Source organism: Pseudorca crassidens, chromosome 21, assembly GCF_039906515.1.
Source record: "Pseudorca crassidens isolate mPseCra1 chromosome 21, mPseCra1.hap1, whole genome shotgun sequence".
In the NCBI taxonomy this organism is placed as follows: domain Eukaryota; kingdom Metazoa; phylum Chordata; class Mammalia; order Artiodactyla; family Delphinidae; genus Pseudorca; species Pseudorca crassidens.
The window spans coordinates 24,652,505-24,678,289 of NC_090316.1; the positions used below are offsets into that span (position 1 = coordinate 24,652,505).

Consider the following 25,785-nt stretch of genomic DNA (forward strand, 5'->3'; position numbering starts at 1 on the left):
GATTTTTTATTTGTCATCATTCAGAGTCTGAGTTTTTTTTTTAATAAATTTATTTATTTACTTATTTATTTATGCTGGCTGTCTTGGGTCTTAATTTCTGTGCGAGGGCTTTCTCTAGTTGCGGAGAGCGGGGGCCACTCACTGTCGCAGCCTCTCGTTGCGGAGCACAGGCTCCAGACGTGCAGGTTCAGTAGCTGTGGCTCACGGGCCCAGTTGCTCCGCGGCATGTGGGATCTTCCCAGACCAGGGCTCGAACCCGTGTCCCCTGCATTGGCAGGCAGATTCTCAACCACTGCGCCACCAGGGAAGCCCCAGAATCTGAGTTTTAAACAGATTCTTGGACTGGTGGTTCATCTCCACCAGCTCTTTCACCTCCCTCATCCCCAAGCTTGTCCAGAATTGCTCCCTTCACCTTGAAGCTCCATGAGTTTTCCCAGTTCAAACGTGGGCTTTTTCAGCATTTTTACTTTTCTAACAAGTCTTCATGGAGCAGATAAATAGGCTGGCAAGCCTCTCTGTGTCTTGTCCAGTGCTGTCTGGAATCAATTTATTGACCACTTCTCTCGAGTCATTTGTCTGCACCTCTTGGGCTGTGATTTTCACCACCTTCTCCCGAATTCAGTGGGCCTGTGGGGCGAACTCATGAGATCCCGTGGGGATCCCTCCCTGTTACAATCCTCTCTGCCTGCCAGAAGGTAACCACCGGCTTAACTTTTAACACCATTGTGTGGTTTTGCCTGTTTTTGAATGTCATACGAATGGAATTATATTCTTTTGTGTCTCAGTGCTTTTGCTGAATGTACTTACATTTGTGAGATTCTTCCACGTCGTCGCCTGTGGCTGTAATTCGTCGGTGCTCATTTCTGTGTAGTATTCTAATGTATGACTATACCACGATCCATTTATCCAGCCTGTGGCTGATGGACATTTCAAGTGGTTTCCAGGTTTTGACTATTATAAGTAATGCCAGTACAAAGATTTCTGTAGATGTGCCTTGACCTGCGCGTGCATTTTGGTGGGGCCTATGCTTAGGAGTGGAGTTGCTGTGCAGTCTACATATTCGATAGATAGTGCCAGAGTTTCCCAGAGTGAATGTACCAGCTTACGCTCTTGCAGAAGTGTATTAGTTCCTGTAGTTCCATATCCTCACTCATATTTAGTGTCGGTTGTTTTTAAGGTTTAACCATTTAGGTGTGTATGTAATGGTATCTTGTAAAATTTTTTTTTTAATTTTTGGCCACACCCCTCGGCATGTGGGATCTGAGTTCCCCAACCAGGGATCAAACCCGCACCCCCTGCATTGGAAGGTAGGGTCAACCACTGGACTGCTGGGGAAGTCCCAATCTTGTGATTTTTTTTTTTTTTTTTTTTTAACTGCATTACTCTGGCTAATAAGATTGAACATTGGCCACTGGGATATCTTTTTTTTTTTTTTTTTTTTTTTGCAGTACGCGGGCCTCTCACTGCCATGGCCTCTCCTGTTGCGGAGCACAGGCTCCGGATGCGCAGGCTCAGCAGCCATGGCTCACGGGCCCAGCCGCTCCACGGCATGTGGGATCTTCCTGAACCGGGGCACGAACCCGTGTCCCCTGCATCGGCAGGCGGACTCTCAACCACTGCGCCACCAGGGAAGCCCTGGGATATCTTTTGTAAGGTACCTTTTCAAGCTTTTGGCCTGTTTTTGTGTTGGTTGGATGTCTTTTTCTTGTTACAGGAGCAGTTATGTGTTCTGGATATGATCAGTCCCAGTGGAGTCATGTTACAAAAATTTTCTCCCAGTCTGGCTTGCCTTTTCACTATAAATCGTGTCTCTGAACAGAAATTCTTAATTTTAGTTTAGTCCAGTTTGTCAGTCTTTCCTTGCATGATTAGTACTTTTTAAAATGTTGGGCTTTATACATTTTCATTTACCCGAGGACATGAAAAAATGCTGCTCAGTTATCTTCTAAAAGTTTTGCCTTTCACACTTAAATATGCAGTTCACCTGGCACTGTTGATTGTCTCTTTTTTCATTAATTCTATTACTTTAGTTATTTACTTCCAGCTTTATTCTTTGGGTTTAATTTGCTGTTATTTTTTAAACTTCTTGGAATGGATGTATAGTTCATTGATTTTCAGCCCTTCTTTTCCAATAGATGCATCAAAGGCTGTAAATTTCTTCTTAGCATAGCTTTAGCTGTTTCCCACAAGTTTTGATAACATGGTATTTTTATTTTCAAGTTCAAAATATTTTTGAGTTGCCCTTCTGATTTCCACTTTTTACACCATGGCCCTTTAGAATATATTTTTATAGGATGTTTTAAAGTTATATTTGTGGTTTTGGTTTAGTTCATATGAAAAATTGTAGGAAAAACTAGAAGCTCTATCTAGATCAGGGTTCAGCGACTTACAGCACATTAGCCAAATTCAGCAGCCCAGAGCCCATGTTTGTGGCTTTTACCTTTTTAAATGGTTTTTTAAGTCAAAAGAATATTTTGTGATGTGTGACTATTATATGGAATTCACATTTCAGTGTCTGTACATGAAGTTTTATGGACCAGCCACGCTGGGTTCATTTGTCTTACCCAGGGCTGCTTTTGCAATAGGGCAGAACTGTGCTGTGTCAAAGACCATCTGACCGCCACAGCCTGAAATATTTACTACCTTGTCCTTCAGAGAAAACATTTGTTGACCCTTTGCTCTGGATGATATTTTCTTGCAGACGACATTTACTTTTGCTTCTGGCAGGGAGCAGGGGTGCTCACAATCCCAAACCTCCCTAATCCAGCTAAAGGGACGAGATGGACTGAAGGCCGGCATCAGCGACTGCAGGGCCAGCGGGTCTCCGGTTCCCTCTTCCTGCTGCAGGAGGGCTCCCAGGGCTTCCCTCCCTGGGCGGGCCCCGCTTCCCTCCCTGAGAGGCTCTCAGAATCACTTTCTAGTTCTCAGCCTTCCAGCCATATTTCCACGACTTTCAGACACCTCCCACCTCCTGGGGAAATGGACCCCGAACACCAGACTCTTTTCTCAGGATGTCTTCCCCAAAATCTTGGCCCCAATTTCCCATGCCCTGTTAGCTCCCCGCTGCCTTCAAGCAAATTTTTCTTTTAAATAGTTTGAACCCTTTTTCTAGTCGTTTGCAGAGAGACCACTGGTTGGCATTACCTGGTCTGCCAGTATGGAAATCCTTTACGAATCATAAATACACTGTCCTTTGAGAGAGGATTCTTCGATGTTACAGTGAAACTGCCCAATGAGTCGCGTTAGTCTTGAGCCTGGAGGGGTCTGGGCAGCTGTCAGATGAAGCAGCCCCGTTTTCTTATCCCCCCTTTAGCCCCCCCCAGGGTTGAGGGTGGTGGTGGCCGTGATCCCCGTTCGTCTGGTTCCCACCAGTGACTGAGTCCCGGGAATAACCTCAGCCTCTTCCCCCGTGCTCACTCTCTACCCCTTTTAAACCCACTGCAGGTCCTCACGTCATCCTGCTGTTATCGCTTTGATTCCAGGTAATCGTTTCTCACCTCCACTGCTGTCTCCTTGCCCCCAATCCCTTCTCCACGCTGCTGCCGAAGTGCTGAAGCGGAAACTTGATCACGTCACTTCCTTGCTTTAAAAGTTCAACGGCTCTCGAGACTGTTGTAGAAAAATGGAAGTTCTTCAGAAGAGCCCACTAAGCACTTCATTATTTAGCCTCACTTCTCATCACGCCCACAGACCCCTTTCAGCCTTCCTTAAGCTCAGCCTCCCCCCAGACTATAAATTCCCTAAGGGCAGACATCATGTTTTACTGGAATTGTATGTTCTCTGGCTCTAGCGCAGTGTAGGTATTCACATGCTGGTATGAAAGGACTGGTGGATAAGCTAAAACAATTGTGTCCATGCTTACCATTCCCTTTATTCTTACCGTTCTCTGTCCTCGTAGTCATTGGGCTTCAAATGAGCCCATCTTCCAGATTTGGGGGCAAAAATTCCCTTTGTCTAACCGAGCCTCTGGCTACTACCCTGTTTTTATTTCTTTGTACTAAATTGAGAATGCTGTGTGAGAATTCTTTCTTTGTACATGGGGGTCCTTCCACCTTGGCTGCCACCTGTCTCCCCTGGTCCACTGGGTTCCAGAAGCCCAAGGGTGTGTACTCTGAATCCTCTGACATCTCGCTGCAGGCCTGCCACATTCACCCAATAACCTATCACTTGGTTTTTCTCTCTTACCAACCCTCTGTTGTGGGACTTGGAGTCTCTAAGTTACTGCAGTTACTTATTTACATTCTTCTTTCCTCTGTTAAGACTCCCCCTCCAGTGACAGGGACTGGGTCAGTCTGGCATTAACTTTGGCTCCACTGCCTGACTTGCTGCTTTGGCGTGTGCTCAGGTGTGGGGGGTGAATATGTGTTGTCCCCCTTCTGCCCCACTCCCTCCATAACCTCTTAAAAATGCTGCCTTACCTCATCAGCACCATACTGAATCCGTTCAGGTCACTGATGGCTCCCTCCTTGCCAAATCCCAAGACCTTTCTCTCTACCTCCTTCTTTTCTGACCTCTCTGGGGCATTGGCTATTATTGGCCCTCTTTGAAATAATCCTCTACTTTACTTTGATGCCACATGGGTTACCTCAATTCTTTCCCTGGGTTTTGCCTGATGACTTGTTCTAGCACCTGTCTCTCCAACCCCTAATGGTGGTGACTCTTCTTTAAGGCCATCTTGGGCATCTTCTCTGTTGTTGTTTTTCGTTTTTAATTTTATTGATTGATTTTTGGCTGCGTTAGGTCTTTGTTGCTGCGTGCGGGCTTCCTCTAGTTGCGGCGAGCGGGGGCCCACTCTTCGTTGCGGTGCGTGGTCTTATTGCTGTGGTTTCCCTTGTTGCGGAGCACGAGCTCTAGGCATGCAGACTTCAGTAGTTGCAGCACGCGGGCTCAGTAGTTGCGGCTCACGGGCTGTAGAGCGCAGGCTCAGTATTTGTGGCACACAGGCTTAGTTGCTCCACGGCATGTGGGATCTTCCCGGACCAGGGATCGAACCCATGTCCCCTGCATTGGCAGGCGGATTCTTAACCACTGCGCCAGCAGGGAAGTCCCTTCTCTGTTGTTTTTATACTTACTCATTTTATTGATTCTTAAGGACTGTTTACAAAAAAATGCTACATTTAAGATAGTTTCCAAATTTCTATCTAGTCTTCTTTCCTTTACTTTTACATAGTCCTTTACTTTTAGGGTCCCTTTTAGATGTTTTCAGTTACTTCAGAATCCTTATATCCAAAACTGAAGTCACTGACCTTCCCAAGTGCTGCCTCCTAACTTCTGTTGCCATCAGGGTAGTGTCATTTTTTTCTCAAACATTAAAGCTCAGCATTCTTATTAACATTTTTCTTCAGTGTCTGAATTATGTCCTGTCATTCTTCAAAATATAACATATTCCTCATTTTCACTGCCATCACTCTAATCCACACCTTTATCACATCGTATTTGGATTACTAAAATAGGCTTTAGAGAAAGCTTAGGAAGCACTGACTTTAGATTATATATCATGTGGTTTGGTACTTAAGTCATATGGTCTCAGGTATTGACTTTAGTCCGTGTTTTACATCCCAAATAAAGCAAAAGACAATCCTTGAGGGCAGAGACCCCATCATGCTTTTGGATCTGCCACAGCATCCAGGCACATGTGAGACCATAGAGTGTCACTCAGTAATGTTTGGCTCATCCATATTTGCAAGAAACTGCAAGAAATAGGAAAACTGAGCTACAATAAAATGTTTAAAGATGCTCTAGTAAAGGGCTACAAGAATTAAAAATGAATAGAATACAGAAAAATTATATTCTACAAAATGTCTTATGAGACATAGGTAACCTTAATACATACACTGTACCTTAACAATTATAAAACAGTAGATTCTCATTATTTGTGGTAATCATGTCCTACAGTGTTAGCAGGAACACTGAATTAGCAAATACTGGTTCACTGCTCCTAAAGGAAATACAGGTTAGGTTCCTTTGAGCTTCTGGTCACATTTTTGTCAACCAACCAATACATAACCTTGTTTTACGTGTGTTTGTGTTTAAAGTCACATACTTAATATATATGGTTGATCCATTAACATTAAACTCATGGCCAACAGCACTCAGGCCTGAAGGAAGCTCACCTAACACACATATCTCCTCCATAAGGCACAGCACAGCCTTCCAGCACTTAGAAACCCTGGACATCACTTCATCACTACGCTTTGGGGCCATTTTAAACAATGAAATCACCAACAGAAAGCACAAAAAGGGTGAAAAACATGGCACTGAATAGGTCACGAAAGGCCCCGTTTTTGGAGTGGGAGCAGAGCGGAATCACGAAGGCAGGTCATGGACTAGTTTGACCTCAGCTGGGAAGACACGTGTCAGGCAAGTTTTTCATTGCTCTGTTCATGTCCAAGAATGAACACACAGGGGTTAGAAATAAATTTTAGAGAGGAGTCTAATTTGCAAATATGGAATCTGCAAATGAGGAACAAGTGTACTTTTTCATGCACTGATAAAAACTGATATTCAAGAGAAGCAGAAAAATGAAAGGAATTTATGGCATGATAGATTTTGTAAAATTGTATTTAAGGACTTGAAATTTGAATTTAAGGCAGCCATAAATTTTCATCCATAACATTATATTGGGGTCAATACATGACCCCAACGTGGTTGTCCACTTACTACCCTCTGTGTGTTCAAGATCCCACCCAACTGGGGGCTTCCCTGGTGGCACAGTGGTTGAGAGTCCGCCTGCCGATGCAGGAGACGCGGGTTCGTGACTGGTCCGGGAAGATCCCACATGCCACGGAGCGGCTGGGCCTGTGAGCCATGGCCGCTGAGCCTGCGCGTCCGGAGCCTGTGCTCCGCAATGGGAGAGGCCACAACAGTGAGAGGCCCACATACCGCAAAAAAAAAAAAAAAAAAAAAGATCCCACCCAACTGGAGGACTCAACTTTCCCCAAATACTCCCCAGGTTCTCTGTGTTTTTTTCAGATGCACCTTTTCCTCATTCATTCTTGCATTCAACAAATACGTATCAAACACCACCCATGTCCCAGGCACAAGGCAGTGAAAAAGATGATTACTGTCCTGAGTTTGCGTTGCACGCTGTAGGTGTTTTTAAATTTTGCCTCAGCACAGTTTATGGTCCATATTCTACACAAAGTAAAACAGAATGGAAGCCATTATTCAGTTAATTGAGGTTTAAACACAAACCATGGAGGCGAGCTTTCTGTCAAAGTTACCCTTATGAGCTGCCTTCTTCTCTGTCAGCCTCCATACTTTTTCCCATACACTCAAAATACAAAATAAGGTGGCTAAAAAGACAGAAGATACCCATAGGTGAGGCTTTTAGGGAGAATATCCATAAAAAATGAAAAGGGCTTATTGGGGGTGCTAGTAAGAGAAGGGGTGCATTTAGGGAGAGAGCTCTGCAGGAAAGAGGGCTAGTGAGGAATCCCTGGGGGCGGGACACTCCATTCCCAGCTGTTACTTTAAACACTTCCCAACCCTCCAGACCTTCAAGCCTGACAGCTCTGCACGTTGAGAAGACTGCAGAGCTAGGACAGTAAGCAGAGAGACTGCCTGTCAGAGGCTGAGGGGTCTGGGGGTTCTGGGTGTGCTCAGGAGCTGGGCTGAGGACGGATTCCACAGGCTCCTTACACAAATCTCCGCTCCCGATGCCTCAGGGATAACACTCACAGGGATGGAGGAGGCCAATGTCTGGGTCACGTGCAGAAGGGGGATAGTGACACTAATAAAGGTTCAGTCCCCTTCTCCACTTCCACTCCTGCCAGGGAGGGCCCGCTGTTCACTCACTGCTCACACGGCCCACCTGCTTCTCATACCCCACATCCCGCACCCCCGGCTAACTCTTAGGCTTGAAAATACTCAAAGGGCTGGCCTTACTTTGAGATATACTTCACAAAAGTATTTGTCCTCCTAGCCTGCCCTGCTTTTCTTTTCTCTCCATCAGCAACAGAACTTGGGCCGTTTCTTTCATCCTTAGCATTGGAAAGCCAATGAGGACAAGGTATCCAGAAGGCACCTAACAGCCAGTGTTTGTGGCCTGGCCTCGAGATGGCCTTAAGAGACTTTCTTTTGAGCTCTCTGGCCTTTTCCAGCAGCAGAGACAACTGCTAGATTAGGAAGGATGTAACCTTGGAGGTGGCCAAACACAGACCTTAGTTACTAGAGTGAAATGAGGCAGCCGATTTTTTACCGGGGAGGCGGGAGTAAGGAGAAGAGATTGGGAAGAAGGGTAAAGAACAGAGGGTACCGGGACTTCCCTGGCGGTCCAGTGGTCAGGACGCTGCGCTTTCACTGCCATGGCCTGGGTTCAATCCCTTGTCGGGGAACTAAGGTCCTGCAGCCAAAAACAAAAACAAAAACACAGAGGGTACCGAGATGCCCTTCAACCACCTGTCAGGAGAACCACAAAAGACACGTGCCTGCCCTCCAGGCTTCGCCAGCAGGTAGGGACTTGTTTCCTCCAGGTCACTCCCAGCAAGCAAGGGCCACATGAACCGCGTGCTCTTCTGCACCAGTAATGCTTCCTTTCCTCTCGCAAACAGGTTTATGAGAGCCAAATCCAAAACTGCCTTTTCCTCTAGGTCTTGATAAATTGTTGCTGAAAAGAAGTGCTGGCAGATACTTTCTATACCCACGTATTTAAATCTAGTTATTTTCTTTCAAGGTCCACCTTCTACCACCCCCCCCCCCGCCCCACCAGTTCATCTCCCGGCTTCTAGTCCCTACTCAGCCAGGATTCACTGTATTGAACATTACATTATCGAACAATGCCATGTCACTCCTCTCTCCTAACCCCACTTAAGCTTTTTTCAGAATAGGCTCCTGCCTTTTTGTATCTTCCACAGGACCTAACAGGCATTAAATACCAGCTTGCTAACTGATTTTCAGTGAATACTGTCTACCGGTCATAAAATTCCAAGCATCACAATTCTCTAAAGGCACAAATACAGAGCACTTCCTAATTATGCAAAGCTCTTGAAACTGTGATTTAAAGCTTTTAGTGGAACCTCAGAGTTCCTGAAGACAGTATGAAAGTGCATAAAGTAAGGTAAGATTATAGAAGCTACGATCCGTGTTACCACTAGGAGTCTACAGCAGCATCGTAGGAGGTAAGGTGAAGAGAGACGGCATAACCTATTTCAGTTTGAAAACCAGAACTTTAAGCCCTGTAGGTGCTCACATGATACACAGTATAATATCTGACATTTAGAAGCTTGGCCACGGAGTTATAAATGAGTCATGCTAGAAAATAAGATGGATGGTCTTATGATTTTAATCCATTTGGCAGTTAAGAATTCAGTAAAATATCGTGCATTAAGTGGTCTTTACTGACATTTCACCTTCAGTTATTCATTATTGTGTCTTCAGTTAATTATATAAGTATGATAAGTTCTTTTCTATTTGCTGTGGGAATTTAAATGTAAAATAAATACAAAATACATTTGTGGTTTAATGAATACTCAATGAAGCCTTTTTTTTTTTTTCCTGAGGTATTCCTTTCAATCTGGTTTCATCCCAGATCTTTCTTTTTACTTCCCCTAGGAAGAGTCTATTAAACCACACAATGGATCTGGAACCAATGAACTTGAGTTTTAATTACATCAGACATATTTTTTGATCTCATCATACAATACCAATACAAAAGCACCGCCCATGCCTCTCAACACATTGGACCAGGCGCCTTTGAAGAAAGCCTTGGGTCCTTCGTCTTTTGCAATCTTCCTCCAGCAGTCCACTGTCCCAGAGTACATAATATCCGCTGTGGAAACAAATGTTGGTAAGGGCTCCATAAGTCTGGGGGAAAGAGACTTTTCCTCCAAAAGACATCTGCCCACATAGTCATCAGTGTTATAAAGGTCACTTTGAGCCTTCCGCCCAGCTCTATGCACATTCAACGGGATGTCCCCTCCCCCTGCATAACTGCTGAGGGAGGGTCTCTGGTGATTCCTACTTCAGCTCAACTCAAGATCAACTGAAGAACTGGGGTGATGAACCAGCTAATTCACAGAAGTCAAACAGAGAAACAGGAAGGGAGCTGGGTGAAGCGGAAGTATTAAGCTGGGTGGTCCCCTTTGTTATGGATGAGAAAACTGAGGCCTAATCTCAGATTGTACTGCCTAAGGTTAAAATAAGAGATGCAATTATTAGGTTGAACCATAAGAAACGGCCAACATTCGATGTTTTTTTACTGTAAACATGGCAATTTCATATGTTTCAACCTATGGAAGCCAAAACGTTTCCTATCGCAACAAACTGCTTCAGGCCATCTCTCCCCCAGTTAAATCACCCTCCCCAATAATACTTGTAATAACTAGATAAGAGAAGAAGTATTTTTAAATAAATTAGCTGACTACTTCAATTCTTTCCCTTGTTTCTGCACCCAGGCTCTAAGGGAAAAGGGCCTAAGGCCTCTATGATGCTAGATACCTAGTTAAGTTCACTTCTAAATATCCCGTTTTTGGTGTTATCATTTCTTTGATAAAAATAAAAAATCTTTTTTTAAAGGAATAGTTGAGAATGTTGGGGAGGATTCATTATCATCTTTCTTTCCTAAATTCTTAGCACAATTTTAACAACTTAGAATAGTGAAGGCTGAAACGAGCACTGACTAGTATTCTCCTTGAGCAGAAAAATAGCAGAAAAATAAGATTCTGATAGGTCTCAGGCTTACCCCCCTTCCGACCAGACTGCATCATCATCCTACGGCGGACAGTGTCAAAAGGGTAGGACACCAGCCCTGCGACTGCCGTCACAGTCTGGGCAATCATCCAGCTCACGATAATGTGCACATTCTTGGGGTCAGGCAACATCCCTGTGGGAAGAGCCAAGAAACCAAATGACCATGACATGATTCCTCTGAGCAGCTGAGCAAAAAGCAGGTGGGGATGCAGAACAGGCCACCACACCTCCAACTCCATGCCCTACCCTTCCAGAAGAGTCTGCCCTTCGTGGGGTGCCTCATGAGTAACCAGGCAGCCAACAAAAGTTGGTGCCACACTCCCTGGATCCTCAAAGCCAGAGCTGTGCGCAGTGCACAGGGCATGTTGAAGTGGCTCCAAGTTAAACTTGGCAACTGATAGAGGGAGCTGGGCTCCCCCTTCATGCGTCCCCGCCGAATAACTCAAGGCCAGTTTATTTCAGCAGAGGACAAGGAGAATCCCCCAGCTATTGATCCACGCCTCAACACCTCCTCACTGAGAAGCCTCAGTTTAGGCCAGGGCAAGGGACAAACAAGATTAACAAATACAAAGTCCTTTATCAGAGATCTCTCAGGATCCTCTCTGCACACACCCTCCTCCCCGCTCTGCACCCCCTGATGCCCTTTTCTCACCCTTGGCCGTGTCATAGACTCCAAAGTAGGCGGCTCTGTAGATAATGATGCCCTGGACAGAGACATTGAAACCCTGGTAGAGACCCCTCAGGCCATCAGACTTGAAGATCTTGGTGAGACAGTTGCCCAGACCAGTGAACTCACGCTGGGCAGCACCCTTGCCCACGTCGGCGGCCAATCTGGTCCTAGCAAAGTCCAGCGGGTAGACAAAGCAGAGAGAGGTGGCCCCAGCTGCCCCACCGGAAGCCAGGTTACCGGCAAAGTAGCGCCAGAACTGCTTATGCCGGTCCACGCCCCCCAGGAAGATCTGCTTGTACTTGTCCTTGAAGGCGAAGTTGAGAGCTTGGGTGGGGAAGTAACGGATCACGTTGGCCAGGTTACCCCTCCAGAAGGAGAGAACGCCCTGCTCCTTGGGGATTCTCACCACGCAATCAATGATCCCTTTGTATTGCTTCTCAGCACTGATCTGTTGGCTGGCATGCTGGACCTGTGGAGGGGAGGAGGGTGGTGGAGGACAGGCAGGGCAAAGAGAAGGAAAGACGACAGGAGAACAAGGTTTGCACTTCCTGGATTTCCTTGTTTAAAAAGTATGGGGAAATCAAATGAATACTGAGTAAATGTGTTAGCTACTTGGATAATGCGCCCCCCCAAACCCAATTTTGCCTCAATTATCGGGCATTTGGGAGAAAAGTTTCTGCTCCAAATAAACAGAAAGGACGATTTGATTACATAAAGGGAGTCATTTATTTGTTGCATTTTTCCGTAGGTGCCAGAACTATACTAGGGACTTACTGGGAGATAGAAATGATTAAAGATCCTTGCCCCAAAGGACACCTGCTCTGATTTGACAGACATGATCGGCAGGAGATGAGAATTCCTCAGTCTCTCTCTAGTCTCCCCGGAGACCAGGATCTCTGAGTAGTAGATGTTCTAACAGCAGGAGAAGGAATCCACTAGGCATTCAAGCCTGAAATTTTTCAAGAGGATTATCCAAGTAATTAATTATTGAGGGGTTTGTTGCCGTGGGCAATTTGTTGGGGTTTTTCTTGTTACTGATCATTTTGACTCCCAAATTGAAAACGCCCAATTCCTCATTGGAGGGACCCTTGCCTTTTGGGCAAGTGAAAAAAAAAAGGATACATGGGATGATGAGAACAAACCATTCAGAGACCAGGCTGGGGAGGAAAGGATTTGGGGAAAGGATGAGTAAAGCGATCTAAGTTTATTCTGAAAATTGTTTCTTAGTCTCTCAAAATCTCTTTATGTGCAAAATGGGGAAAAATAATACCTACCTTACAGAGGTCATACAAAGATGAATGAATAATAGATATGTCAGCCTACATCACAGCGCATGGGACATCGTAATAATCTCGAGTAATAATTATTATTTTGATGTTTTTATTGTAAAAGGTGGATGCAGGTAAGAGGATGCAAGGGGCTTTGAAAATCAAGAGGTGAGGCCGACCCAAGAAGCCTGAGTGTCCGCGCTGTCCCCGAGCAGGATCTGGCTGGCTGCAACCTACTCCGGGTGGGTTTCCATATATAGACACCCGCACGCGGGGCGCCACCCGACACCGGGAACCCGCTACTGACTGACGCTGGACCTGACTCTGAGCAGAGGGCACCTTCCCCTTCTCGCAGGCCGCGCGCCGGGCCCAGGCCTACAGCGGATTTTCGGCGGCGCCCCGCTTCCCCTCGCCCCGCAGCTCGCCCGGGCTCCGCGCGCCCCGCCCCGCGCCCAGCTCGCCGCGCTCGCGCCCGCTCGGTCTCCACCTGCAGCAGCAGTTTGACCCTCTCGATGGGGGCAACCGCGGTCTTGGAGATGGCAGCGGCGACGCCGCCAGCCAAGAAGTCCTTCAAGAAGCTCAAAGCCTGGTCGCTCATGGTGACAGCCGGGCGCACACCGCCTCCGGGAGCCGCGCTCTCGCTCTCTTCGCCTGGCCAGGCACAGAGTCCCCGGCTCTGTCCCTGCGCGACGCGAAGGGGCCGATCGTGCCCCCGCCCCCCCCGCAGCCGGCCTTATATGCCCCGCCCAGCCTCTCGCGAGAGGAGTAGGGACCCCGGGGCCGTGCGCGCCCCGCGCATTGGCTGGACAGGTGCGCGGAACCCCACCCCACCCCTGCCAGCCCCCTCCTCTGCAGAGGGCAAAGGGGGCGAAGGCGCTTCCGGGAGGCAGGGGTGGGCTGGGTACTGTGCCTTTACTTGGGACGTTTAAAGGGCGAATTCATGTTATCTGTCCCACGAGCAGAGGGAACACCGTGTCTGTGCAGCATGTGGGCCGCTGTATTTATAGCACAAGGAGGCTTAGTCCCGGGCCTTACCTGGACTCAGACACAGGACCTGCAGCCTCCAGCCCAACTCGCTTTAGCCTCGGGCCTGCCCGCGACCCGCCCCTGGCCAAGGCCTGAAATGCTACTTTTTCTTCTTCTTCCTTGTAACTGTGTCCCTCACCAGAGCTCCCTGCCTGGATGTGGGCCTCTAAAGAGTTGTGTGCGTTCACAGATAAGATCCGCCAAAATAAATACACTAACGTCACTTGATGCTATGGTTGCTTCATCTAATTTGGCAACCCGCTGATTCCCCTCTTCTCACCATTCAATCGTTCAGTCCTTCATTCTGCTCTCAAATGTTTCTGTGCCGGGGGCTCTGCGCCACTAGGACAGGCCGAGTGCAGGGGGCCACTAGGTGAATACTTTAAGCAATATTTTAGCAAGTTGTGTGTGTGTGTGCTGTTTTTCTATTGGGTCAGCCTGTAACCCCATGATACATACCCCCAAGGACCTTATAGGATACAGGATACGTTTTTTTGTTTTTTGTTTTTTTTAAATCCCTTAAGGGCTTGATGTTCCACCCTGCTCTCAATGGAATCTCAGCACATATTCTGGGCGGAATGTTCTCAGGCAGCTGGCGGCTTTCTGAGGGTCAGTGCTGTTACCCTTCCCATTGGAGTAGCTGGGTGACCGGGATGTCAAGTAAGAGAAGGTCGAATCCTTGACTGTATTTGCCTCTTCTTAATAGACACCTGGGGTGGGGGAGATATATGCTATCTAGTCCTAGGAATGGATTGCAATTAATGTGTGGAGTATTTTTTAAGAAAATATATTACTATGAGCTTTGATTTTCCTTAACATTTTTTCTAGACAGTTCATATGATCATACAGGTTTTCAAATACAGCTGTTCCTTCCCCTAGAATGATTGCTCTAAACTCTTCACACTATCCAATTCTCTTGCCATGTTTGTTAATGTTCGTTTGTACACTGGACAAAGTTTATTCACTTTTTTCACAAGCTTGCTGTTGAGTGCAGACAGATATCATGTTAGGCATTGAGTGAGCTGCAGCTTTGTGTCACTCTGGGTTTGGAGGCTTCAGTAGAGCTGAGGTCACGTAGTTGGGTGCCAGGACCACAAAGGGTACGCGTTTATCTGAGGTTGGAGAAGACTAGAGTCCAGAAATCCAGGTGAGAGGTCAGAGCAGGCAGAAGGTCAAGGATTCAGCATAAACAGAAAAGTCCACAACCTCTTAAAACTCAAAAAATTGGGAATTCCCTGGTGGTCCAGTGGTTAGGACTCCGTGCTTTCACTGCTGGGGCCCAGGTTCAATCCCTGGTTGGGGAACTAAGATCCCACAAGCTGTGAGATGTGGCCAAACAAACAAACAAAAGTTTTGTCTGCCTATATGCCTGGATTTATTTTTACTGTCGAGCTGTTCAGTTATTTAAACATCACAAGTTTTTTTAAACAGACATTTAAGTTAAATATTAACTTATATTAATTCAGGAAGTTTTATCATCTTTGTTACACTTAATTTTACCAATCAGAATTTTTAGTATTTCCTAAGTGGGAGATATCATATCTCTCCTTGGCTCCTGTCCAATTATCCTGTCACGTCAGAGGAGCTGTAGCTGGAATCCTTGACAAGAGGTTTTCCGTGGACATCTGCACACTGTCCTCTCCCCCCATGGGCTTTCTCAGAAAGGAGAGGCCTCAGATGCCCCCAGGAGCATGGGCTGTCTGTGATCACAAGATCTGGGTATCACTTACACAGGCAGGGGTGAAAATGGCGCTCAGTAGAACATGCGCCTGCCTGCCAATCCCAGTACTTGGTGGCTTTCTGCCAGCCTGAGGATGGACAAGGCATCTGAGATAAGAGAGAAAACTCTGCTTTCAAATGTGGCATGGTGTCCTGGAGACTGGGGTGGGATGGGGGGAGGGCTATGTAGAAATGAGAGTAGTGTATTGAGTGGGTTTTGGGATTTTAGTGGCAGCTTTTAAAGAATTAGTGTCTTTTTACCAAATTGGGACTAGAGAATGGGAGCTGCTAAAGAGAAAAAGGCACAAGAAATTTAAACAAAAAACAAAAAACACTTAAGGACTTGGTGATGGTGGGGCTAATGCACTGCCTGCGTGTAGGTGTACCTCTAAAACTGCAACAAAGTAGAACACACTATTACTATTTGTTCATGTGGTAAACTCCGGCCTTAAACAAAGAGGAATGAATTCTGAAAATTTATTTTTTGATCATATAAGACCATACATGAATTGCTGAATTTCAGTCAAAGATTGAAGTAGACGCATTCATTTTCATGCATTGATGCATCGTTTCCAAAAGACCAAACAAAACAAATGCTATATTTCTCCACAGTTCTCGCTTGGGGCAGCTTAATTAATTAGAACGATACCTTAATTAACAAATTCTTTATAAGAAAGTGTCTTAATAGTAAAGTCCTTTTTAAAGGGCACACACACATCACATGCCTTCAGAAATCATGTGTATTCATGCAAAACACTCCAACTACCAGCTCCTACTTAGCTCATGCCAAGAAAATTATGCAACTACAAAATCTGTCTTCTTTTTAACCTATTTATTCATTGTAGAAACTGCTTACCCTTTAGTGATCAACTCCTTGGGTATCCACTCTCCTCCTTCCTTTATCCATCAAAATAGAAATGATCTGAACCATTCACTCACCATTCATTCATTCATTTCCTTTTCATCTTTCAACAAGCATTATTGCATGCCTACTCTAGACACCAAACACTGTTGGGCACTGGTGATACAAAAATCAGAAAGGTAAGAGTGCTGCCCTAGAGAAGCTCACATGGCAGGAACAGACATATTTGTGCTGTCTATAAGGGTGTTCCAAGGTGGTGTGACAAGGGTCCAAGTAGGCCTGTGGTTGTACTTCCAGGTGAGTGACTTTCAATGTGCTACCTGAGTCAGAACTTGTATTTTTATTTTAGGAACGCTTAGGACACAAAAGTTTTGTTAGAAGGATCTTAGGCATTATTATTTAAAGGAGGTGATTTCTGGGGCAGAGGAGCCCCTGAATCATCAAAAAGATGGTCAGAGGGATTTCTTCTCCCAGAAGTCCCTCCTCCCTGGAGAAGTGGGCTCAGCAGTTGCTGGTGGGAGGAGCCTGCAAGCTTTCAGCCTCTGCAGCCTGTCCCCCACTCACAGAGTTGGACACCCCCTTCCTAAAGAGACCCATAACCTCTTCTCTCCCACCCAATCTTAGTACCTGCTCTTTACTTCATCCGCGACCCCAGTAAGCATTTTCAGTCTTCTGTAATACAGTCAAGCTCATTTTTATGGATGTGTAATAATGTCTTCTGATCATAACCGTCCACCCTTCATGATTTACGGGCTTCTGATTTCACTGAACTACAGCCTCTATGAATAAAACCAATACTCACCTGGAGTTGTCCTGACTGGTAAGTGTTGTACATTTCGAACTGGCTTCCCCAGTATTTAGTGTTTCTTTATCCTAGAATTGCTTTTTTTAAATACTTGCTTTATTCCTGTTATTATTTAAATCAGTGTTTAATAAATGTTATCCAAGAGTCCATTTTTGCTCATCTGTACTGTTGAATAACAATATGTTGCTATTTTAATATAGGAAGTCTTTTCCCCCGTATGCTTGCTTTTACCCCATGACCCTTCCTTTTTCAGTCAGCTAGACATTCTGTGTCATGGCCTCAGAAAAAGAAAACATTCAGAAAGCAAAGAAAATAAACAGTCTATTCTTGGCATTCGAATTTCCAAAGGAAGAGAAAGAATTCACATCTACACAGGAGATTCGGTAGAATACCTGAGGGAAAGCAGAACTTCCTGCCCAGCCCACGCTTTCAAAGATTACCTCAAGTTTTCCCAAACCTGCGGTGAAAGGAAGAGAGTTAGAGAGAAAGCAAGGAGTGATATGTTCGTTTGGGTCTTCAGGAGACGGGGCCCTGTACTCTCCCAAGCCCAGGGAGGCTGTGAGAAGCCAGGGAGACATGGCTGGGTGGTGGTTTAGGACACAGTCAGAGACAGCCTTGCAGAGTTCATCCAGCATGAAAGGGAACAGAACAAATCCCAGGCACCTGCCTGCTCAGGTGAAGGACCCTAGAAAAACCCATTACATTCCTCCTGCCCCTGTGTGGCGTGAGAGCACCAGAATACCATTCTGTAACCAAGGACACCAAAGTCAGCCGAGGGCAAAACCGACCTGAAGAGCCCTGTGGCTGGAAATGAGGCAAGTGTCAGGCGTGACCTTGGCGTGGCAATGACTGAAGACCAGAAGGGAATAAGGGAGGACCTGGCAGGTGATCCAGACCACGTGCCCTTCCTCCCCAGACTTAGTGCTACAGACATCCCTGGAATGTAGATGGAATCCACCGGAAAGCAGTGGAGAGAAAAAGGGGACCCAAACTGTTTCTACCACTTGGCAAAAGGGAGCCTCTTCATAGAAATTAAATTGCTTTGCACAGTTGAGTTTGTGGGGCAGTATTTGTACTTGCTGTAGTATTTTCTTAATTAAAAAAACCAATATACTAAAGGCATATCACAGTTTCGGAAACCACCGTTGCTCATTCTGTCAAGCACATTTCTTTAAGAAGGAGATGCAGACTAAATTGAGAGGGAGAGACAGAGGGAGGGAGTGTTGAGAGGGAGGGCCGTCAGGGCAGTTTACTCTATAAATCTCTGTGAGACTCCAACTTTTGCATTTCTATTAAATGGCTAAACTAAATAGGCACAGTAACTGACTCGTTTACAAGCTCCATGATGTATTAAACACAATAGTTGTTCAATAAATGTTTTTTAAATGAGTAGGGAAATATCAAGCTTCAATTTCTAGTGCACTAGTTTTATTTTTACAGTGAACCTATATGATGTTTTATTTATTTTTATTGAAGTATAGTTGATTTACAATGTTGTGTTAATTTCTGCTGTACAGCAAAGTGATTCAGATATATATATATATATTCTTTTTTATATTCCATTATGGTTTATCTCAGGATATTGAATATAGTTCCCTGTCCTACACAGTAGTACCTGGTTGTTTATCCATTCTATATACAATAGTTTGCATACCCTAACCCCAAACTCTCAAACCATCCCTCCCCCATCTCCCCTCCCTCTTGGCAACCACAAGTCTGTTCTCTATGTCTGTGAGTCTGTTTCTGTTTTGTAGATGAGTTCATTTGTGTCTTATTTTAGATTCCACATATAAGTGATATCATATGGTATTTGTCTTTCTCTTTCTGTCTGGTGTACTAGTTCTTAAATTTTTCAATAATGGAGCACCTGGAACCCACCTTAACTTTGGTGTAGCACTATGAAATGTGGGTACATAGGATTTCATCATATAAAGTAGGAGTAAAAATACTAGCAGAAATATGATTGTCTCTAATGTGTGCCCACCATGTAAAATCATAGCCACTTCAGTGGTGGATTTGTCAATTTCTCCTGTAGTTGTGACAAATGTTCCTTTATACGTTTTAAGGCTTTGTTCTTAAAGGCGAAGAAAATTTGAATTGTTATACCTTCTTGGTGAATTTAACTTTTATCATTAAGTTTTAGTCCTCTTTATCTGTAGTGATATTTGTGCCCTAAATTCTTAACGCCCTAAATGAACAGAGAAATACCTGCTTTTCTTTGGTTTGTATTTGCCTAGTTTATCTTTTTCTACTCCTTTACTTTCAACCATTCTGTATATTTGAGGTATATTTTCCATAAACTTTTATATTTTCTTTTCCCCTTTTTAAAAAAGTCTAAGTTGATACTCTTATTCTTTTAGCTGGAGAGTTTGGACCCATTTCCATTTGTTGTGACCATTGGTATTTTAAAATTTTTATTTTTAAATAATTATAGATTCACAGGAAGTTGCCAGGGAATCACTACACATATTTTAAATTTTTACTTGTGCCATTTTATTTTATAATTTCTATTTGTCCTCCTTGTTCATGTCCTTGAAAGTTACCATTTACATTATTTATCTACCATGAATATCCTATGTCAACCATTATATATGTTTCTGACTTACATATTAAGGTGCTAATAACACTATAATGGTTATTAATTATTTTAGGTGGCTACTGTTTTGCCAGGTTCTGAGAATGCCAAGTTTTCTCTCTTGGTCTATTTAGGCACTGAGTATCTCTCTGGACTGTGATGCCAATTTATTCGCTGCTGCAGAAAACACTGACGTCAAATTAATTCGGAACTGACACAGTGGTCAAATATGTGCAGCTTGCTGTGCATAAGATGCTCTCTGGAAGAATTGCTTGAATTTCATAATATTATTCAATGTGGCCACTAGGGGGGGATCACACGTAGCTATTATACCATGTATCAGTTTGTGAAAGATGCCATAACAGAGTATCAATACCACAGACTGGGTGGTTTAAACAATAAATTAACTTTCTCACAGTTCTATAGGTTAGAAGTCCGAAATCAATATGTCAGCAGGTTTGGTTTCTTCCGAGGCCTCTCTCTTTGGCTTGCAGATGGCTGCCTGTGTCCTGGTCACATCGCTCCTCTGTGATGGGGTTGTTCTTATGTGTATCTGTGTTCCAATCTCCTCTTCATATAAGGACACCAGTCATATTGGATTAGGGCCTACCACAATGACACTATTCTAACTTAATTTCCTCTTTGAAGGCTCTATCTCCAAATAGGATCACAATCTGAGGTACTGGGAGTTAGGGCTTCAACATACGAATTTTGGAAGAATACAGTTCAGTCCATAAGACACCAATAAGAGTGAAAAGACAAACCACAAATCAGAGAGAAAATAAGACTTTGCCCAATTTAAAAATAGATGAAGACTTGAACAGAAACATAGACTTCGCTAAAGGGATTATATTCATAGTTTAATAAGCACATGAAAAGGCGTTTGACATCATTACTCACCAGGGAAATGCAAATTTGGTTCAATCGTATAACATTGCCATTTCTGTAAGTCAATTTTCAGCAATTTCATATGGTTCAACCTAAAGAAAACTCCACAGTGAGATGCCACCACACATCTCAGAAGGCTAAAATTTAAAAAGACAGACTGCCAAACGTTAGCAGGAATGCAGAACAACTGGAATCCTCATACACTGCTTGTGGAAATGTAAAACGACACAGCCACTTTGGAAAAATAATTGATCGTACCCGCTAACGCTACGCATGCGCTAACTCCACCGACCACCATTCCGCTGAGAAACAAAATACAAAAAACGTCGCAGGGAAATGCTAATAGAATGGCCTGGTAAAGAGTAGATCTGTTTAACTATTCTAACCTCTTCGTCCGAAAAGCTGGGTAGAGAGGGACACAGTAAGTCCCCAGAATTTGTTTTGAGAAAGCAGAGACGGCTAGGATGGCGTTAGCGTTTCCGAGCAGCACCTGGTACAGTACTCGGTCCACGTTGGCTGATTTACCCAGAGAGCAGCGGGGTTATTTGCTTAATGTAGAAAGAACGGAGCTACGTTTAGATTAACCCCTTTCTTGCAGTTACCCTCTCTTGCTAGGCCTTTTTCTGGAGTTCGGGCAACCCCGCTATCCCTGCGTTTGGAGGCGCCTCAAGCGCTGTCCCCCAACCCGGGCCACCAACCCCGAGGCGCAGGGGCGCGACCATGAGGTCGCGGAGGGCCAGGCTGGCGCCCGCTCTGCTGTCCGCTCCCCGGTGCCTCCGGGGGGAAGTCGGGCCTGGGGGCGGCGGACACACAGCCCTGGGTGCGGTGGGTCGGCCTCCTGCGTTCATTCCTCCTCTCAGCCCCAGGGCTCTGCCGCGGGCTTCTAGAGAAGTGATGCGGAAGAGGGGGCTGGGGGCTGGGCCCGTTGCCGTGGCAACCCGTACCCGGCGGCTAGCAGAGCCCAGGGCGCCAAGCCCAGCGCCTCTCGGCTCCTCAGGAACAGGAGAGCGGACTCCTGGGAGCAAGCAGCCGAGCCGCGCGGCTGCGGGGACGCGGCCAGGGTGTGGACTAGGGGCACGACGGGGGCCGAAGAGAGGCTGGAAGCCGGGTGGGACCAGCCCCCCCTGCGTTCTCGGTGCCTGGTTTTCAGCCCAAGCAGCCCAGCGCGCCTGGACTCTCGGCGGCGCCTCTCGGCCGCTGGGGGAGCCCGGGTCAACCTGGAACGCGGGCCCGGGATGCGCGCGTCCCCTCCCGCCCCCATAGTCCCGCCGCGGCGCCCGGCCCGGACCCTGCGCAGCAACCGACCTGGAGAGACGCTGCCCGGAGAGCCCCGCAGTGGCCCCAGCCCTCCGCGGGCTGACCCCCAGTGGCCCCGGCCCACAGGTGCGGGCGTGAGACATCCCGGGGTCAACGCCGCCGAGCTTCCGCGGTCCCTCCGGGGCGGGTCGTCCTGCATCCGTGAGACACCGACACATCACGAACGGCATGACGAACTCTCTAAATCCAGCTCCCTACCGGCCCCTCACCCGTCCCCAGAGGTTCGTTTATTCGGTTTTCGAGTCTACCGCCCTGCAGGACACCGATGACTTCGTGCTGCGCACCGTACTTGGCTCTTAATCCATCATCGCGTTTAATTCTTTCAGCAAACCCAGGTAGGCGGTGCTACCTCTGTTTTGAGACTAGGGTGCTCGAATCTGGGAAGAGGCCCTAGCCTTGTATGACCTCTCCAGGCCAGGGCAAAAATGTGAAGCACCTCCAGCCGTGGCCTGGTCTCAGCCTCCACAAGAGTGCAGCTGTTAAAAGCCCCGCCATTCATCCTCTGGGTGAATTTCGTTCAATTCAGCAATTGGGATCTAGCAGAAGCCTGTCTTTGTAGGTAGCTCTCTCCTTACCCTGCAAGAGGGGACTGGAAACAATCTATTTAAGCTCCTTTCAAACCAGAGATATAATGCATCAGTCGTCTACAGCATTACACTTTATTGACATATAATAACCAACTTTTAATAACACTTTATCATTGTAAAGATCTCTCCCTTACTTTTCTTTTCTTTTTTTTTTTGGCCACAGCTCAGCATGTGGGATCTTAGTTCCCCAACCAGGGATCCAGCGGGCGCCCCTCTGCAGTGGAAGCTCAGAGTCTTCACCGCTGGAATGCCAGGGAAGTCCCCTCTCCCTTACTTTATTACAGTTCATGTCATAATCACAAGTTGCTCCATGAAGCAGGTGATTATCTTTGTTTTACATGGATGTAAACTGAAGCCCAGAGAGGGTCAGCAGCTTTGCCCAAGGTCACACACCTATAAGGCAGTTGGTTCCTTATTTAATGCCGCCCCCATATCTGCAGTAATATAGACATTCCTATAAAGTATCACACATTTCAGCCATCACAATGTACACAAATACTATTCCACCTGTTATACATGCAATTTTTTCAGGTGCAGAAGTTAAAGAAGTTTAGGACTTAGAAAACAAGAGATTTTGTTGTAATGAAGTTATTTTCCTTTTGTGTGGTTTGAAATATCCATCAAAATATTTCATGGTTCCATTATAAAAGCGATGGATATAATTTAGAGGGAATAGCTCATCAAAACCTAACTACCAAGTGTCACTTTTGAAGTCAGTTGCAGAAACAATCCTTTCTCGATTTCTGGAACAATGTCATATGTATATGTTGAACCATATGAAAATGATGGTATTTGACTGATTTTGCCCTACAAAACCATAATTTCATATGGCTTAACTTACTGTGATATTAGTTATTTTATTTTACAGTCTTGGCCAGTTTGGGCCTGCATCTTTCTTCCTTTTGGGGTGTGGGACGGGAGCACTGGGTACTATAAGAATCCTTTTCCTTCTGTGCCTCTCCTTTCCAAGAGCTGCATATGACTGTCATCCTAGCAGGAAGCTCATGTTGGTTACACATGGTCACAGGCACGTGATGCCCTCACAGAGGTCATACTCAGTACTTTCTACAGTAATAGAACTGTCTTCCAGATGGAGTTTGTTTACATATTTTATATTCAGAGCTAACAAAATTAATTTTGCAGGTGAATTTACCTTGTTGTGTTTTTCTCTCTAAGCAACGAAGTGGAAGTTAAAAAAAACGATTTTCTCATTCAGTCCCACAATGGTGTTAATAATGACTTAGCTGCTAAAGCGTAAGAATGCCCTTCTGCTTCTCAGGATACAGTTTAGTACTTGAATTGTGTCTGCACCTCATGGTAGGTTGGGACCTTGAAGAAATTACTTAAATTTGCTGCATTTCAGTTTCTTTACCTGTAACATTTGAGAAACTGATGCACCTGTCATGATTGGGGTGTGTGTGTGTGTGTTGAATGTGTGTGAAATGCAGGCTCTGGTTAAAGGTCAGCTCCTTTCTTCCTCTTCCCTTCCACGTCTCTCTGACATGTGTGGCGAATCCCACCCATATCTTACTCAGTGTGCATATAGTCCCTCTGTGAGAGAAAACCTCAGTGGTCAGTAAGAAGTGCTTTCATTACACAAATAAGATAGGACAGGTATTATCTTTATTTTTCCGATGGGGAAACTGGGAACAGAGATGGTAAATAATTTGCATAAGAATAAAAAAAGAAAAACATATAAAACACTAATCTTGTTCAGAAATGCAGTAACAGTAACAGATGCACCAAATATTTATTTCTAGTTCAGTGACACAGCATCTAGTGGGTTCTGTAAACCAGATACAAACAATGTGCCTATATTTGTACAGTTAACTACTTCAGATGCCTTGTGGTTAAGAAGTTTCAACTATGTTCTAAATGACTGACTAATAGGAAATAGAACAAACGTGAAGTTTAGTATTTCCTTTTTACTCAACAGTGGAAAAATCAATAGGGGAAAGTGAGAAGGAGCTAATATTTCGGTTGAGAACTTAGACTGTGTACCAGAACTTGTGCCAAGTTACACATGTCACATCTTTTAAATTTTATAAATCTGTTAGGTAGGCATCTCCATTTTACAGATGACAAAACTGAGGCTCAGAGAAGGTAAATAACTTGCCTCAAATCATTCAGTCAATAAGAAGTAGAATTAGATTCAAACTCATATCCTGGCACTCCTAGACATTGTTGGAGAAAGTACCAATTTATAGATTTTTGGAAGGAAATGTTATCAAGAGGCTTAAATATTCAGTCTCTCTGACTCAGTTATTCTACTAATGTAAAGTTATCCTAAGAAAATAGTTTGAAATATAGAGAACAGCTTATTGAATAAAATTCTTCATTAGAGAGTTATTCATAACAGGTAGAATGTGAAATGAACCTAGTAACCAATACTGGGGAAATGGCTAAGGAAACAGTAAACTGTGGAGCTTCCATGGGATGGAATATTACACAGGTGGTAAAATAATCCTTCCCCCAAAGTTTGTAAAACTGTGAGAAAATGTTCATGTAATAAGGTTAGGTGAAAAGAACAAGATGTTAGGATATATTTTTATCTATTATATTAATTATAATAATGAATTGATAGTTATTAATAATTAATTATGATAATATACATAATAATCTCAACCATTAAAACATATGCACAGAAAAAGAACAGGAATGCTAAACACCAAAATGTTACCATCAGTTATCTCTGGGCAATGAAATTACATTTATTACTTTTCTTATTTTAATCGTTTATTAAAATTAGTTTTATTAAAATGAATTTTTACCAAAAATTTAACATTTTTTCTGTAAGCAGATAAACTATTAAAAAGCAAACAATTGTGTCTGTCTGATTTTAAAGTCCGTGTTTTCTCATCCACGCTGCATTCACTAGTGAGGTCTTGGCTCCTAATTTTATCTTCCTTGTCAGTTCCTTGGCTGTCCAGGTCCCTGCCATTGTCACAAGGAATCCGAGCAGGTGACTTGAGTGTGAACATACCCATCCAGATAGGTAATAACAGGGAGGGTCAGGGGTAGGGAGCCTTCTGCCCTCTGCTCTTACTCCTCCCTTCTCTTTTCTGACCCCAGCGCCCAGCGTGGTACCTGGCATATGGTGGACCCTCAGTGAATGCTGGTTGAACGGATGAATCCTAGCCTTACTTTGTAATTTTCTCTCAGCTTTTGCTCCTGTGTTACATTCGGCTTCGAGCTCTGGTCAGCTCTAGTCTAGTTCCAACATAGTGTTCATGAAGGCCATTCGCTGAGGGCCTATTAATTGCCACACTCTGTCCTAGGCTCTTTATACAATATACTGTTTACTTCTTAACAACCCTGTGAGGTGAGTGTTATTTCTTCCGTTTCATAAGTGAAGAGACTGAGACGCAGAGAGAGAGAA

At 44.9% G+C, this 25,785-nt stretch overlaps 1 protein-coding gene across 2 annotated transcripts; it reads right to left on the bottom strand.

Moving 5' to 3' along the window:
• Positions 1-9,579: 9,579 nt before the first annotated feature.
• Positions 9,580-13,348, bottom strand: SLC25A4 (solute carrier family 25 member 4). 2 transcript variants are annotated; one of them, XM_067721676.1, is made up of 4 exons: positions 13,115-13,348; positions 11,342-11,828; positions 10,682-10,822; positions 9,580-9,769 (listed from the first exon to the last, which is right to left on the bottom strand). In XM_067721676.1, exons 1-4 carry the CDS (start codon positions 13,223-13,225, stop codon positions 9,612-9,614), a joined length of 897 nt encoding a protein of 298 aa, XP_067577777.1. In that variant the 5' UTR covers positions 13,226-13,348; the 3' UTR covers positions 9,580-9,611. The 2 variants fall into 2 exon arrangements, with proteins under 2 accessions (XP_067577777.1, XP_067577776.1); XM_067721675.1 differs by lacking the exon at positions 13,115-13,348 and adding an exon at positions 12,482-12,519 and having other exon boundaries at positions 11,342-11,916.
• Positions 13,349-25,785: the final 12,437 nt, after the last annotated feature.

What these genes read in the sequence shown, in the direction of transcription:
- SLC25A4 (XM_067721676.1), bottom strand. Translation starts at nt 13,225, where the DNA reads ATGAGCGACCAGGCTTTGAGCTTCTTGAAGGACTTCTTGGCTGGCGGC. An exon ending in GGGTCAAACTGCTGCTGCAG is followed by an intron (nt 11,829 to 13,114) that starts GTGGAGACCGAG and finishes TCCCCTCCACAG; the next exon opens with GTCCAGCATGCCAGCCAACA. An exon ending in GCAGTCTGGTCGGAAGGGGG is followed by an intron (nt 9,770 to 10,681) that starts GTAAGCCTGAGA and finishes TTGTTTCCACAG; the next exon opens with CGGATATTATGTACTCTGGG.